Below are 16,335 nucleotides of genomic sequence, written 5' to 3' on the forward strand. Positions count from 1 at the left end.
ATAAATAGCCCTGCCACAACTTTTAACACTGACTCTATTCATTATACTGTTCATTAGCCTGAGCATTTAAAATTCCACCCACTCTAAAAATATTATTCTTAATGATAGCAGAGATTATCAGCTATTAAAAAAATATGCCTAGGCGTGACATCTACAAAAACTGTGCTGACCAGGCCCTCGGCACACACAGAGATCATAATGGCCAAAGATTATTTTGCTTAATTTCTTTATACACCGTTACCTTACAAGTGGAATCCATCATCAAAGCTTAAATTGCTGTCTAAACCAACTAACGATGTAATTCTTTTAACAGGGGTATAAGGCCCTATAGGGTATTTGATCAGACTGGAACTTTTTAAATCACTAAGGGAATTGAGTGCTTTCAGTCATGGTATTTGGACTCACATCATCTGTGAGCTCACCTGACTTGCATAATTCATGTTTTTATTGAACTGTTAAGGCAATTCCATTCCAAGCAACTCAGTACAATTATTTCACTAACTGATTCATTAACAGAAAAGTTTAAAGCTAGATTCATTTTTATAGAGATTTCACCTATGCAAAAAAAAAATATTCTCATACTTACTGCTAAAATATCTGCCTCCACAGGTAAAAGATTCAGGAAAGCAAACAACTGAACTGTCAGAATAGTGTATATCTGGGTGGCAGACAGCATCAGCATTCCTATTGACAGCAGCATGGTTTAATTAATACCTGCAACAAAACAGAGAGTCAGGGCATAGAGCAGATATTTTCCTCTGTCATTTTACTGGGTTCTTATCAGCTGGCATCTTCTAAAGAAGTATGCAAACTGTTACCCTATGTTTACTTCTGAGAACCAAGCAATCTTTGATTGGTATGATTATTTTAGAGATAGAAGTCCCCTTCACTAAGAGCACATAACCTCCATGGGAACGTGTGCCTAAAACACAAAAATTGCAATAGAATCGTAGAATTGTTTGGTTGGAAAAGATCTATGAGATCATTAAGTCCACCTGTACTTGTCTACTACTAAACCAGATCCCTGAGCACCTCAAAAACAGTAGCACTTCAAAAAGCTTTGAGCTGCACACGAGAATACAAGCGATATATGGGAATGAATGTGCACACAGTATTAATTGTCCTTAAACATTCTTAATTTTAATCTTCCCTTCTCCTAGCATCAATCAAAATCAGCAAAAATTCCTCATGTACTGGAGTTGTTCTACTAAAAGCATTTATTCTAAACATAAACTGGCAAAACCAGTGTTACCAACAGGTAACAGACACAAACTAGTTCTGGCAGTTTCAGTGAGAGCTGCAAATGCTCGAATGGGACTCCTGGTCTGGAGAGCAAATTCGGTCTCTCATAAAGCCTGTGCAATTTTAAGATCTTTAAGAGAACATTTAAGAGAATAATCCACAGCTCTGCTCTGCTCAGAAACTCTCAGGGTCCTTTACAATGCATTACAGATTGCTTTCCACTTGTCTCTTCCAAATAGTTATTTTTGTGGGTCCAATGAGAATCCCAATCTAGACAACAAACACGATTCAGAACTGATAACAGTTGTTCCTTAGGACCACAAAATTTATTGCCTGTCTGATAGAGGCCAACTTCTTCCACACTTATTACAGGGGTCTCAAATTTATGGTCTCATAATCCACGAGCATACAAACATGGTGCAAATCCACAACACTGGCCAAACATCTCGTTTAATGCAGCAAGAAACGATGTCTCTGCAAAGCTTTAGACTAAAACACTCAACACTGCATACCCATGGGCATTCAATCCAATACTGGTCCCTCGGCTTCTACTACAAACTAAAGGCGATTGCACAATACGGCTTCTGAACTGTACGGGAATCCCAAAACATAAGATGGATAACTGCCTTGCCTATATGTATATATAAAATTAAACTGCTGTTTTGTTTGCCTCTTTCCTGATTTTACCATTTCCCTTTCTTTTCTCCAGATCTCACATTCTACCAACTTTATTTTATTAAAATAGAACTCAACATCAATGTACAACTTCACCCAAGTGCCAGCCCAACATGCTCTGCACCAACACTCCGTTAAGAGTAATGAAAATACACTTAACATAACTGAGCCCTCAACAGCCCTTCACTTACTGATCTGGGAGAGCCGAGAGAAGTGTACAGCCTGATCATCACCAATTCCCAGAAAATCTCTGGCCCCAAGGAACAGTCCCACGGTAGTCGCTGTTAGAAGCAGCCAGATTCTTAGTGTAGGGAGGAAGGAACCTCTCCTTTAGCTCTTACTGCTAATGCCTTCTATTGCAAAGACACAACCTAATGTGGAAGACCAGGAGCCCCGCTCTCCACTGACAAGTTCTGGCTGACAATACCTCTTTGTACTGTCGCCACAGTCATCACCTGGTCCCAAAACAGACAATGATCAGCTGTTTACAAGGAACCCCAGATTTCTCTCCAGCTTAGCTACAACATAGCTGTGTGCAGGCAATCCCTCAACAACACAGAAGTAGAAAATATCTTATTCCTCTTATAAAAACTCACATCTAACTGAGATGAAGCCAAGAAATCCAACATTCAAAATTCCAACACACCCCACAAAACCCATGTGATCCAGTACCCCTCCTACTTCAGAGTACAAACCAAGCAGCGAGTACACACTGCATTGAGCACCAGATCTCGTCACTGTCATTGCTAAGCTTAAAAGAACTGCGTGGTCCACAGGTGGATGACTGATCCTCTCTAGTGGTTCTTCCAGCTTCACATTTGGGAATTACTTGAAATGAGATAAAATTAAAGCAGTCATAATGCAAAACAACAGCAAACACACCCGATCCAGTAGTGCTACTGTTAAAGTAATTTGGGAACAGGTTATAAAAGTAGACTGTAGGTGCTTCATGTTACCATTATGGAAACATCTGGATCGCCTCAAACTTCTTTTATTGGATGAAATAAAAGTATTTCATAAACAATTAAACTCAGTCAGCTCCAAACTGTATGATTGTCGAAACCCTCCAAATCGAGGCTTCTTATTTCAGTGGTTCCCTGTGGATTTGGTTTAATTTGACTGTAGATATTTCTGAATTATTATCTGAAAACTGTAACTTTGTTGACTTCAAGAACTCACAGCCCAGACTGCTACAGCCTCTTTGAGAATCATGGATCACCTAAGAATTCCTCTCTTCCTCTCCTGTCCTTTGTGGGCTTTGCAAGCAGAAAGCATTGTCCCACCATCTAAGGTCCTCAACATGAATTACAGCAAATCCTGGAGTTAGATTTGATTTAAACTGACACTAATGCGAAGATAATTAAAATTCACTATTACTAATGGGAGGAAAGAACAGCTGGCATTTTCAAAACCAGTTCTCATGATTCTGACTTGGTCTTGCAGACATATGATGCTTTATGAAACTTTCAGCTAGCTAGCGGAAGAGAAATTACGGTCACAGGAACTCACAATGAATTATGAAATTCGTGAATTTTTATTTCTAAGTCAAGATTCACCAGTTTTGCTCCCCAGCCTGCCTTAACAAAAGAGATGTCAATGAAACTGAATAAAGGCTTTTTTACGTTCAGAAAAAATGCAATAGTTTTTACTGGGACAGGAGCAACCACGCACTTCAAGCTATCCCAGTAATTCAACCAGTACCGTAAATTCAGCACGTGCCTTACAACACAGAGAAAGCATCAAAATACTGTTCAGCAAGGTGAGAAAATACCAGAATTTAAGGTGTTCTTGCAAACAACAGGCATGTAAAGCACAGCCTCCTCTGTCAAACACACAAGTAGAGACTCGTCTGGGCCCAAGAACTACCACCTCAACTGCAAGCAAAAATACCTTGCCATTCCTGAAATTCCACGGCTCTTTTCTACATTGTGTTCTTAACTGAACAAGGTCGCTTACAGCACACACAAATATAGGTGTATGTAGTGAAGGACTACGCTGGAAACCACACCAAAGGAGTTAAATTTGATTCTGCATTAACCTCCAGCACTTTACACCTGATTTTTCAGTGTCTACAGACAAAGCTGTCCTTAAATAACGCTGTAGAGTAGGTTTTTTTTCTCCTCCTCACTCTGCATCCTAGAACTCACCAAATAAAGCCTGGGGACCACATCCCACCATTCCAGCCAGAGATCGTCAAGTCAGAACTGAGGAGGGGAAACGCAAAACATGCTGTACCACAGCTTCCTGTGAGCAGTGGAACAACCTGGAACAACCTGGAACAACCTGGGACACCTCAGACACGGTATCATCTGTGAGAAGAAGGCAGGAATAGCACTGCTGTATGCAGAAAATACATTTCTGATTGCACTTATGAAGAAGAGAGCAAAATATCCCTTCTCACCTGAAGGTAAGAATGGCTAAAATAAGCTCAACACAAGAACTGTCAATAAACAGAGAGATCTGCCTGCTGTCCCAGGCACTAAGAACCCTCTGCCAACCTCTCAATACGTCAACAGTGTTGTTTGTGTTAATAATAAAGGTGGTTTTAACATCAATACACTGACTTCCCGATCACAGAATATGCAACCCGAGTGGGAAACGTTCTCCTAGATACAATTCCTGAATCCTGTCAAAATACCATTTTCATACTTCCAAATGTGCACAAGCCTTAGGAGCACACTTAGGACAGGTGCCATGACGAAATTACTTGGCTTAGGACACAGAGTAAATGAGAATATTGAGTTTTTGGCAACTATCCAAAAACCGAGCTCCACAAAGCACTTACAAACCACCAAATTTTCAGAAGGTTTCTTCTCAATTGACCTATTTCACAGAGAAAGACAACACAAACCGATTCTCTGTCCACATGGTTATACTCATGCTTCAGCTCTCTCAAGAAAACAGCTCCTTCCCTTCTCAGTGGTGAAAAATTAACCTGCATATCTGTATTAAAGAAACCTTAATTCCATTTTAGTGCCAAAAAGGATTACGCTGCTCATAGCAATCACAAAAATCATATAAACAAATAGAAACTTTCTCCTGCCACAAACTCAGTGATGACATTCTAATTACTTTGGGCTGCAATGTCAAAACAGAATCAGTGAAGTTCACCCTCCAAAAATCCACAAGCAAAAGATGAAAGGAAGTTACACAGATAATATTCGTCATTTTCACACATACCCCCAAAATGCCTTGGTGCCTCTGGCTTGTTGCGTTCTGATGGCACCATTTCGTTACTGACCTGAGCCTCCATCTAAGACACTGAACACACACAGGAAGGTCAGTGCCCAGCTCTGGTGAGACGCAGGAGCTACTCCTCTCAGGTTGTTTTCACCCTGTCACCAGTAATTTGGCTGTAAGTCGGCCAGACCCCACCCTACTCCTCATCCGCCCAAGCACCGCAAAGCAGATCCAGCCCCAGAGGAACTGCACCGGGCGGTGTTGTGAAACGCTGGAGCAGGCGTTCAGCCTACATCACTCTGGAGACCGCTTCACTGCCCTTCCCTTTCCCCTTCCCTCCCTATATCCCCACCCTTTCCCTTTTCCCTTCCCTTCTCTCTCCTTTCCCTTTTCCTTCCCCCCTTCCTCTTCCCTTTTCCTCCTCCTTCCCTTTCCCCCTTCCTCCGCCTTCCCTTTCCCCCTTTCACCTCCTTCCCTTCCGTTTTCCCCTTTCCCTCTTCCTTTCCCTTTTCCACTTTTCCACTTTCTGTCTCTCCCTTTCCCCTCTCCCTTTTCCCCTCTCCCTCACCTCCCCGGCCCCGCCTCCCCCTCCCGCCCCGCCGGCCCCGCCTCGCCGCCCGGAGGCAAAATAATCGCTGCGCCACAGCCCCGCGGGCCCGGGGACTCCTCCACCGCGAAGGCAGCGGGGAAGCGGCGCGAGGGCCCTCGGCGGCCGCTCCCCACCCCGCCCCTTCGCCCTCACCTGCGGGCCCAGCGCGGGGCCCGGCGCGGGGAGGCAGGGCCGCGCCTCAGGCCGCCGCCATGGCGCTCCGGCTCCGCTCCGCGACCGCGCCGGAAGTCCCGCCCCGCGCGGCGCCGACAGCGCCGCCCGCTCGAGCCGCGCCATTGGCCAGCAGGGCTGCCGCTCCGCGCGCCGGCGCGTGACGGGGGCGGGGCAGAGCCAGGGGGCGGGGCCTTTACCTTAGGCAGGAGCTGGTCTGCAGCGTTGGGACTCGCCACTAATCCCGCGCAGCCACGGACCGCACAGGCCACTCCCATGCATAGACCACGCCCACGTACTGGATATCCCTCACAGAACACGACCCTCTCCCGCAGGCCCAGTGACACCCATACATAGCCCACGCAACACACACGCACTCATTGGCCAGGCCACATATAGGCCACGCCCCTTCCGCACAGGCCATCCTGCACAGACCACGCCCACCTACCGGACACCCTTAGCAAACCCTGTCCCGCATAGGCACCGCCCCCACAGAAGCCACACCCCAGAATAGACCACGCCTCCACATAGACCACGCCCCCTGAGCCTAGACCACGCCCTCATACTGAGTGCCCTTAGCAAACCATGTCCCGCACAGACCACGCCCCCTCGGCACAGGCCCCGCCCCTTCCGCTCTGGCCCCGCCCCCGCGCAGGCGCGCCCTGTCCCGGCAGCAGCATCGCCCGTCGCCGGGCGGTTGTGGCGGAGGGGGTGATGCTGCTGGTGCTGTCGGCGGAGCAGAAGGCGCACCTGGGCTGCCTGCCGCAGGGCACCGCAGGTCGGGACCGCCCCGGACCCATGGGGGGGGCTGGACGGGGCGGCGGGGCCGTCCTTTTCCCGCCTCCCCTGATTCGTCTCCTCTCGTTGCAGCCGTGGCCGAGCTGGGCCGGCTGGCGGTGGAGCTGCTGCGGCGGGGCGCGGCGCCGCGGGCCTGCGAGGCGGCCGCCAGTAAGAGCTGGCAGCGGGAGGGGGTGGCGCGGAGGGGAGGGGGGCTTCGCCAAGGGACCCCCTGGGGCGGGCAGGGCTGGGCTGCGGGACCCCTCGTTGCCGCCCCCCCCCCTTTGCTCCCCCTTCCTTGCTCCCCTCTTTGCTCCCCCTTCCTTGCCGCCCCTTTGCTCCCCCTTCCTTGCCCCCCCCCTTTGCTCCCCCTTCCTTGCCCCCCCTTTGCTCCCCCTTCCTTGCCCCCCCTTTGCTCCCCCTTCCTTGCCCCCCCCTTTGCTCCCCATTTCTTGCCCCCCCTTTGCTTCTCCTTTGCTGCCCCCTTGCTTTTCCCTTTTCCCTTCTCCCTTTCTCCCCATTTTCCCCCCCTTTGCCCCTCTTTGCCCCCACAAACTGGGTTGAGTCTCCCAGGGATCCCCTAGGAAGGTGGGAGGAGGGGGGTACACACCCCACCGTTGCCCCCATCCCATCATTGCGCTTTGGAGGAGGCTCAGCCCCTCCTTGGCCACATTCACTGCGTGACGCTGCAGGTTTGCGTGCTTCATGGGGAGATAAAGGTGCCCTGTGCTTTCTCCAAAGGGAAACTCAACATCGATGTCGATGCCGTCCAGCGCGCGGTGGAAGGTCTCACCTATCTGCTCACGGAGAGCTCCAAGCTGATGGTAGGGACACCTTTGTGTGATGAGCTTGGGGTACACTCAGGAGATGTCTTCTGAACAAACACTTCTTGTGCTGAGAACACTGAGGAATGATATGATAGTTTGGGTTGGAAGAGACCTCAAAGATCATCCAGTTCCAACCCCCTGCCATGGGCAGGGACACCTCCCACTGGCTCAGGCTGCCCAAGGGACATCCAACCTGGCCTGGAACCCCTCCAGGGATGGGGCAGCCACAGCTTCCCTGGGCAACCTGGGCCAGGGCCTCCCCACTCTCATGGTGAAAAAATTCCTCCTTTTGTGCAGTCTAACTCTGCCCCTCTCCAGTTTATTCCCATTGCCCCTCGTCATTTCACTCCAAGCCTTTGTGAACAGTCCCTGCCCAGCTTTCCTGTAGCCCCTTCAGGTACTGGAAGGTCACTAGCTGGCTTGGAATGGGAAAACATATTTCAAAATTCTGATGGCACGCATTCTTTTCATTTAAAAAAAAAAAAGGTGCCTCTTATGCTGTTCTCTTACTGTCACAGATGGCAGGACTTTGAATTTGGTTCCTGAAGCTAAAACTTGACCACATTTTAACACATACTGCAAGGACCTGCCAAAATTTAGTCACCAGGGTCAAGTTCTGTGGCTATAACAAAACTTGAGTGCATCCTTTGCTGCTGCCATGCGGGACGTGTGCGCTCACGCCGTGAAGTGTTCCCTGTGTTCTGTGATACCTGAGATTTGAAAGCGTTTTCAGCTCCTGACATCAGAAATTTGCATGGGTGTGAGCAGATACCATAAGAATATTAGTTAGATAATCACTCCTTTCATTGGAAAAACACTGTGTTACTGAAGTAGTGGAGCGTTTGAACAATGAGGATGTGGAGAGGGGATGCAGAGACAAGTAATTCCAAATGAAACTCAAGCAGGCGTTCTGAAGAGCGGGTGGGGAAGGGACTGAAGCGTTGCAGGATCCTCCCTGGCAGCAAAGTGACTCGACTGGCAGATAAATTAGTGTTTTATGGTAGAATATAGCTGATCACAGAATGTGTTCACGGTAAGGGTGTATTGTAAAGCTACGACACTTTCTGCTGGATAAATAACTGCTTTCACAAGGATGAGCCATGCTTCTCTAGTTCCGCATAAAGACATTGGGATGTGGCTTCTCAGGGCCACTCTGAGTTACTGGAACCAGAATCTTCCAAGCTGTGCCTGGCGCTCACGCCTGCAAGCGTCCCGATCGTTACAGAGGATTGATAACTTGAGCGTCAATATTACATGCTGTTGATGGAAATACATACTGCCTCGTGACAAAGCTCAGGTGCTTTTTGTGTTGCCTTTTGTTTTCCGCAAAGAAGGCTTAAATGTGAGGATGCTGAATGGTTTTCTCTTTAAAAAAAGGGATCTAAAACTGATCCTGATGCTCATGCAAGTCAGCAGCAACACGTGTAAATCACTTCAAACAGGGATGATTTGGTTTTGCCCTACCTGGAGAGTTGTCCTCACACATCCTACAAGAGAAGAACTGCACCATACCACGCGTGTAAAGTTTACTTAATGGTTTTGTTTGTTTCTTAGCAAATAATGATTATCGCACAGTTCTGTGTTAAGGTCTGAGCTTTTATTTCTAGATTTCTGAGATAGACTTCCAAGACTCCATCCACGTTTTGGGATTCTCAGATGAATTGAACAAGCTCTTGCTCCAGCTCTACCTTGATAACAGGAAAGAGATCAGAAGCATCCTTAACGAGCTGGCACCGAAGCTTCCCAGCTATCACAGTCTGGAATGGAGATTGGATGTTCAGGTAACTTCTGATATGTCTGCAGTACTCTGTTTTACTTCATATGTTTGTAACATCATAAACAACTACTGAAAATGAGTTTATATTATTTCAGAGGCAGCAGGTTTTTGTGTATTTAAAATTTACATCATGTTATGGCGCCACAGCAGGCTCGTTACAAGACGAACAGCATGTGTATTTGTTGCTTTATGAAAATCGAATTCATAGCTCCGTTGGTGATTTTAAAATGTTAGCAGGTACTAAATATATTCGATCTTAATTATCACCTGATTTTCAGTAATATTATGAAAGCATTGATTGGATTAGCATGGCCTGGCGATGAAATTAAAAGACTGTGCATGTCTTTAGAGTAGATGGAAAGGATGTTCAGGTGGTCCTCCAGGCAGGTCCAGCCTGCTGTGAATGGCGCATGGGAAAGCTGATAACCCTCTTCTCTTTGGTTGTTTCCCTGTTTCATCTACACTCCCTCACGCAGCTCGCAAGCAGAAGTTTGAGACAGCAGATTAAGCCCGTGGTGACTATAAAGCTGCACCTTAATCAGAACGAGGATCAAACTGCCCAAGTGTTGCAAACCGACCCTTCCACCCTGCTCCACCTAATTCAGCAACTGGAACAAGCGCTGGGGGAAATGAAAACAAACCACTGCAGGAGAATAGTGCGCAACATGAAATAATGTTGATTTGTGGCCGCTGTCTTACTAAGCAATGCGTGAAACAACCGAAAACAATGTTGAGAATACATTTGAGGACAAATAAACATCTGGATCAGATGAAATGCTTTCCTGTGCCAGGATCTCAAGCCAGTCATTATAGGCTGAATGTCTGTAGGTGCTAACGTTAGACGTGCCCCATACAGGAGCCGCAGTTGTGTTTGCTTCACTTGCAAATGTAGAAATCCAGCATGCTAGGCTGCGAATTTCCCTAGCTCTAAATCAGAGTAGTTGTACTTCTAAAGCTTTCCTACGTGAAACAGAGCTGGGTCAGTGTTATAGAAAGCTGCACGTTTACTTTTACATTTATCAAGTAGGTTTTTTCCCCTCGTTTTAACTTCTGTTTTGAAAAGACTAAAACCATAATGCATTCACAGGAGTGTTCCTTCCTTCTTGACGTGCAGGAGTACTCCTGGGACTGCTGCCCTCCTCTGCCACAGTTCGGTCAGCTCAAAAGCTGGGTCTTCAGCTACTTTCCTACCCCTTTTAGGTAATGAAAGAAAGTGTAAGGAACCATGTAAAGCCAGTTCTAACCCCTCCTGCCAGCTGCCTCCTCTCTGTAGTGCCCGGTACCAGAGAACACCCGGTGGTTCAGACCTACGTTAGCATTGTGATCTCCTGTATGTCGGGGTGATTTGAGACATCACAACAGAGAAACCAGGGCAAGGAGGCAGGTGAGGAATAGTGTTAACTTCTGCAGAACCACGTGTCGTCTTGTGATGCCAAATTTTTTGTTCCCCTATTTGAACAGTGCTCGCAAAGGAAAGACCATACGGGTATTGCGACATAAGTGAGGTTTTTTTCCGTTTGTAAGAAAACTGGCTAACAAAGGTTATGTCAAAAGACACTTTCAGTTGTGTCCTAACGCAATATTTTGTGGCTTTTGTGATATGGGTAAATAGTTTCACTAATTAATGTTTTGCTGTCACTAGTGAGGGTGCATCATAAAGCCCTTAAAGGACAAATAAGCAAGAGAGAACCTTAACATACAGGTTCTGGCAATAACTGCATTTACTATCTTTCCCAATAAGTGTCTCTATTAACTGGGTTCTGACATCCACAAATGCATTGTTTTCTTATTGGTTTGGATTTGTGTACCTTGGAGAGGCACTGTTTCAGATGAAACCTGCGAGGATGAAATGTTTTTATCTAGAATGCTTAAACAAGGTCAGTTTTCTAGGATATGGAATTGGTTACTCTGCGATTGCTTTATGTCATGTGGTGATGGTGTGGACAAACTTCCTTTCTTCTCCATGATGTGTTCCATTTACATGTGGTGACTTCTTACATGGAATCACAGAATTTTCTTTACAGATAGTATGCTGTAATTAAATGTGATAAAATGGGATTTCTGATTTGGGGTTTTTTTAATGTGATTTGCCTACATTTTCAGCTGAAATGCAAGAACTGCCCGCACACAGACCATTCTCTTTATTCCATCTCTCCTTGCTGTAGCTGTAGGCTAGAACTCACGACAGCGAAACAGAAGTTGTAGATACAAGTCCTAGAAACTTTTCATGTCTCATCCCACTGCTGTACTGTGAATCTGAACATATTTACCTTTCGGTCTCCTAACTGGTTGCTGTCGAGCTGGTTGGCGGCACGGTAAACGCTGGCAGTTGACCTGTGTGTCACATCCTGAAGTGGTGATGGAAGAGAAGGGGAGGGTTCCCTACAGTGATCATGAGTAAAAGGCACAGTCAAAAGGAGATGTTGTGAATACAATGTCATTAGGAAGCTGGTGTATTCCCTTTCTTTGAAGTTTATTACAATAGCGTTCAAGTAAAAAAGGTGACATTGAATGGTGGTGTTTCCTCTAACAAAAAATGAATTGAGAATGGGCAGGGTTAAACTTCGAAGCTGGGTGAAAGTTAGAGAAACTCAAACTCTGACACTGATCCATGAACAAAACCAAGAAGGAAAGGTAAGGAGAAACATTCCTTACACCATGGATGTTGCTTTTGACTTGAACCTCTCAGTTTGTTCTGGGAAGAAGTCCCGAGCCTGGGAAAGCAGCTTCTCAGCAGCCGCTATGTGCTTCACAACAGATTTCTATCCCAGTTTATTTTTTCCTGGTCTAAACAGCAGAGGGCAGAAAGTTTAGATTTTTAATAACCCACAGAGGAGACGTGTTGCTATGCAGTCCTTTTCAGTGTTTGTCTTCCGATAAGAATTGTTCATAGTCTCAAAATGTAGCTTGGAATGTATTTCACCTTATGTTTTCAAATTTGTGATCAATTTTAAACTGAGAACAATAACACCTCCCGTTTTCAACCCCCAAAAACCATAATTTCATGAATCTGCCAACTGATTTGCTAAGCCACTTAGCAAAGAACATAATATAACCCAGTCCTTAAAACCAAGGAGGGCGTAATTTGCTGTTGTAAAATGTTTATACTCTTTTAAGCATTGATTGAACTCCAGCTTTTCTTCCTCCTGTGTTTTTTAAACCCTGTTGAATGAACTTGGTGTGATCCAAGCTCATATTGTACAATCTGTTGTTTGTGCTTCTGGCTCGAGTCTTAGTTGATTTCCCAGCTCTGAAGTGCATTTAAGACACTCCTACAAGCTTTATTGTCCTGTACTTTTGCTTGTCCCTGCCACTCTTTCTTGCAAGGTTATAATGTACTAAATAGTTCTTCACATTTTACCTCGCTTTCTAATCAATTAGATGTTCCTTGTATTATATGGGGAAAACTGTTTTCGTTTGAACAGCTATGGCGTTATTTTATATAGACATGTATGTAAATTAAATTGATGAGAAACTTGACATGAGCCAGCAAAGTGCGCTCGCAGCCCAGGAACCACCCGTGTCCTGGACTGCATCCAAAGCAGCGTGGCCAGCAGGGAGGGAGGGGCTTCTGCCCCTCTGATCTGAGTGACCCACCTGGAGCCCCGGGTCCAATTCCAGAATCCCCAACATAAAAAGGAGATGGAGCTGTTGGAATGGGTCCAGAGGAGGCCACGGAGATGATCCAACTGTACGAGGACAGGCTGAGAGAGTTGGGGTTGTTCAGCCTGGAGAAGAGAAGGCTCCAAGGAGACCTTAGAGCAGCTTCCAGTGCTGAAAGGGGCTCCAGGAAAGCTGGGGAGAGACGTAGGGTTAGGATGAGGGGGAATGGCTTTAAATTGCAAGGGGAAAGATTTAGATGAGACATTAGGAAGAAATTCTTCACGCTGAGGGTGGGGAGGCCCTGGCCCAGGGTGCCCAGAGCAGTGGGGGCTGCCCCATCCCTGGAGGGGTTCCAGGCCAGGTTGGATGGGGCTTGGAGCCCCTGATCCAGTGGGAGGTGTCCCTGCCCATGGCAGGGGTGGGACTGGATGAGCTCTAGGTCCCTTCCAACCCAAACCATTCCATGAGTCTATGAAAATCAGTATTGGAACTTCAGGCTCACAAACCTCATTCAACAGCAAACCCACTGAGCTAAGATTTTGTCTTAATGTTATACTTTGAATTCGATGTGGAATGTCTTAGACCTGTCTTTAACTGTTTATGAAATGAGTCACATCTAAACTCAAAGGTAGGAACAGGGATTTTGTTCCAGTTTTTATAAGAACGCCTGTTTCCTACCCTGGGGCTTTGTACTATTAACAATAGCCTGTGCGTAGGAAAGGAAGTCCGAGATTAGGAATAACCTGGCAAAGCTCTGTGGGTAAAGCTCTGCTGTTTCTCACTTCTCTAAAGAAAGGGAAGGAAGTCTCCTGTCACTGCTTGGCTTTGTGGTCAGGGTCAGGTATATTACAGCATAATCTCTTTTTTAAATGTTCTTGCTGGTTTTATTTTCAAGATAAGTATAAATTGTGGTGGTTTGATTACTGTGGGTTTATCGTGAAATTTGAAATGTCACTTGCCCATCGGATTCTTTATGTCAACAGAAAATATTTCATCTAGGGGTCTGGGTTTTGATTTATTCGAGATGTGGCAGGTTTTAAACATTAATAGTAGGTCTGCTGAAGGTGGAGTAGTGAGTAGGCAGCGTTTACATGCTCGAACGTACAGGGTTTACTGTGATTGTGTAAGAGAATTTTAGAACATGTTTTAGGAATTGCCGTGTGTGGCCAGCAGGTCAAGAGAGGTGGTTCTGCCCCTCTATTCCTCTCTTGTGAGACCTCATCTGGAGTATTGTGTCCAGTGATGGAATCCTCAGCATAAAAAGGAGATGGAACTGTTGGAATGGGTCCAGAGGAGGCTACAAGGATGATCCAAGGGCTGGAGCACCTCCCGTATGAGGACAGGCTGAGAGAGTTGGGCTTGTTCAGCCTGGAGAAAAGGTCCTCAGTGACCTTCCAGTACCTGAAGGGGCTACAGGAAAGCTGGGGAGGGACTGTTTACAAAGGTGTGTGGTGACAGGACGAGGGGCAATGGGGATAAACTGGAGAGGGGCAGATTTGGACTGACATAAGGAGGAATTTCTTCACCATTAGAGTGGGGAGGCCCTGGCCCAGGTTGCCCAGAGCAGTGGTGGCTGCCCCATCCCTGGAGGGGTTCCAGGCCAGGTTGGATGGGGCTTGGAGCCCCTGATCCAGTGGGAGGTGTCCCTGCCCATGGCAGGGGGTGGAACTGGATGGGCTTTGAGTTCCCTTCCAACCCAAACTGTTCTATGATTCTATTTTTGTGTTCAAAGAAGGAAGTTGCTATTTTCTAAACAATGAATAATAACAACAATACTATGGGAATTTATTCTTACAGTTCTAATCACTTTCAGATTGGTGGGGGAAGGTGCTTTAGCCTACACCAAGTGATGCACCAGCTGCTAATTGTATTATTCAGTAAAAACTGCAGGCGAAACACTCTCATCTGGCTACACGGGATGGTTTCGGGTGTAACAAATAAGGCTCAAGTTTAGAACAGATGTGTGTGTGGATACTTACTCAGGTGATGCCACACTGTCTTATTGAAGTAGCCTAATTAATGTAGATGAGATGGTGCTGTGAGTGAGATGATCAGAGCCTTGCCTGTCATCCAGAAAGGAATGCAATAAGCCATAGGTGTGTCTGCAGGATCCAGAGGCCTGGAGGAAGCAAAAAGCCCCTGTAAAGGCTGTAGGAAAAATCCCTGATGTTCAGACCATTTTCTGTACCACGCGCACACAATTATTTAATATCCAAAGGTTTTAAACAAGGAGATTGCTGAAAAATAATGCTATGTGAGATCTGCCTAAGCTTGGAGCAGGTGTGGGAGTGGGCACAGCTGCCCGAGCTGCTAAAAACACGGGCAAGGGACCCAGCAAGGAAGCAGGAGAAGAATGGGACAAAAGATAGCATGGAAAATTCTTAGGGAAGGGAAACATAAACAAGTCTCAGGAGTACTGGGTTTCCTGACCAGAGATATAGCAGATGTGGCAAAAAAAGGCCACCCTAAACTCAAGGAGGAGACGTGCCCAGCCAATGGGAACGTCAGCAGGAAACGTGAGGAAACCGAAAGGATGGGGAATATTTGTCGAAGCAAGGAAATCAGGAAATGCAAAAGCAAGCTGTGTTCCATCGAGCTACCTGATCCTAATCCCGAGTGCACGTACAGCCTTTAACTGTGACTCTTCAGATCTGCGTTACCAACATTAACGGTAGCGCAGATTGAGGGACAGAGCTGGGTCACGGGCCATTCTCGGTCCTAGGCTGGAGAAGCCAAATGAACTTCACTACAGTTCATCCCTCTTCTTAAAAAATGAGTTAGAGTAAGAAATAAATTCAGAACAAAATGACTTACCCCAAGATGTTTCCAATGTTGATTCCAGTGACTGAGGAGGATGCGTCCTTATCAATCGGCATGGCCTGGGGCGGCGAAAATGCAGAAATGAAATGAAGAAATGCATTATTAAATGGCTAAATACTAAATTAAAGTTGTGTGTTTGTATAGCCAGTGTGTGCTATATGGTAAAAACAGACACTGAAGCTGGAAAGTGAATGTCATCATTCTTTATAGACACAGACTGAATTTAGGCAAATTCTGGGTCATAGCACTCGAAAATTTTTTTCCAAGTGCACCAAAAAATAAGAATATGAATAACAATAATTTTAAAAGGTAGCATGTGTTACATTTACTTTATAGAGAGCCTCAGAAATGTGTTTTGATGGCAGCTCTGGCTTCTACTATGGACTGAACAGCGGAGAAGTGACCACGAGCGGCTGGTCAGGACAGATCCATGAAGCACCCTGGCTGTGTTGGAAATGCCACCTATGGACAGCGAGTTGGGAACATTTACCATACAACTCTGCACTGAATTGTACTCATCAGCAAAGGGCTGAACCTCCCCTCAGCTACCACAAAGGAGTTGCAGTCCCTGTCACCAGGAGCACTTCTGTGCTTTTATTCCCATGGGGGTTGGAACTGGATGATTGTTAAGGTCCCTTCCAAACCAAACCATTCGATAATTCATTCATTGATTC

The 16,335-nt window shown here is 46.2% G+C and overlaps 2 protein-coding genes and 1 long non-coding RNA gene across 5 annotated transcripts in view; 1 reads left to right on the forward strand and 2 right to left on the reverse strand.

Annotated features, from left to right (window-relative positions):
- The window catches only part of RNF13 (ring finger protein 13), a 30,971-nt gene extending 24,989 nt beyond the window's left edge, over positions 1–5,982 (reverse strand). For 2 of the 3 annotated variants that reach the window (XR_008451159.1, XM_054074001.1), the window contains exons 1-2: positions 5,840–5,982; positions 587–714 (exon numbers count right to left, since the gene is read on the reverse strand). Coding sequence is in view for 2 of the 3 variants with exons in the window: in XM_054074001.1 (XP_053929976.1) it covers positions 587–700 (114 nt within the window). In the remaining variant the exon portion in view is untranslated. Of the gene's footprint in view, positions 1–586; positions 715–5,158; positions 5,253–5,839 lie in introns of all 3 variants that reach the window. The other variant, XM_054074002.1, reaches the window with a different exon arrangement.
- A 518-nt stretch (positions 5,983–6,500) lies between these two features.
- Positions 6,501–11,075, forward strand: COMMD2 (COMM domain containing 2). The gene is made up of 5 exons (XM_054074910.1): positions 6,501–6,635; positions 6,728–6,805; positions 7,376–7,458; positions 9,069–9,242; positions 9,715–11,075. Exons 1-5 carry the CDS (start codon positions 6,572–6,574, stop codon positions 9,910–9,912), a joined length of 597 nt encoding a protein of 198 aa, XP_053930885.1. The 5' UTR covers positions 6,501–6,571; the 3' UTR covers positions 9,913–11,075.
- A 136-nt stretch (positions 11,076–11,211) lies between these two features.
- LOC128853077 (uncharacterized) lies at positions 11,212–16,031 on the reverse strand. Its single transcript, XR_008451314.1, has 3 exons — positions 15,656–16,031; positions 14,821–14,960; positions 11,212–13,033 (listed from the first exon to the last, which is right to left on the reverse strand). It is a non-coding gene; the product is annotated as an uncharacterized LOC128853077 (long non-coding RNA).
- Between the last annotated feature and the right edge of the window lie 304 nt (positions 16,032–16,335).

Source organism: Cuculus canorus, chromosome 9, assembly GCF_017976375.1.
Source record: "Cuculus canorus isolate bCucCan1 chromosome 9, bCucCan1.pri, whole genome shotgun sequence".
In the NCBI taxonomy this organism is placed as follows: domain Eukaryota; kingdom Metazoa; phylum Chordata; class Aves; order Cuculiformes; family Cuculidae; genus Cuculus; species Cuculus canorus.

Excerpts from the sequence above, each read along its gene's own strand:
- COMMD2 (XM_054074910.1), top strand. The coding sequence starts at position 6,572 with ATGCTGCTGGTGCTGTCGGCGGAGCAGAAGGCGCACCTGGGCTGCCTG. Across the intron at positions 6,636-6,727 it reads CCTGCCGCAGGGCACCGCAG|CCGTGGCCGAGCTGGGCCGG; the intron begins GTCGGGACCGCC and ends CTCTCGTTGCAG. Across the intron at positions 9,243-9,714 it reads AATGGAGATTGGATGTTCAG|CTCGCAAGCAGAAGTTTGAG; the intron begins GTAACTTCTGAT and ends TCCCTCACGCAG.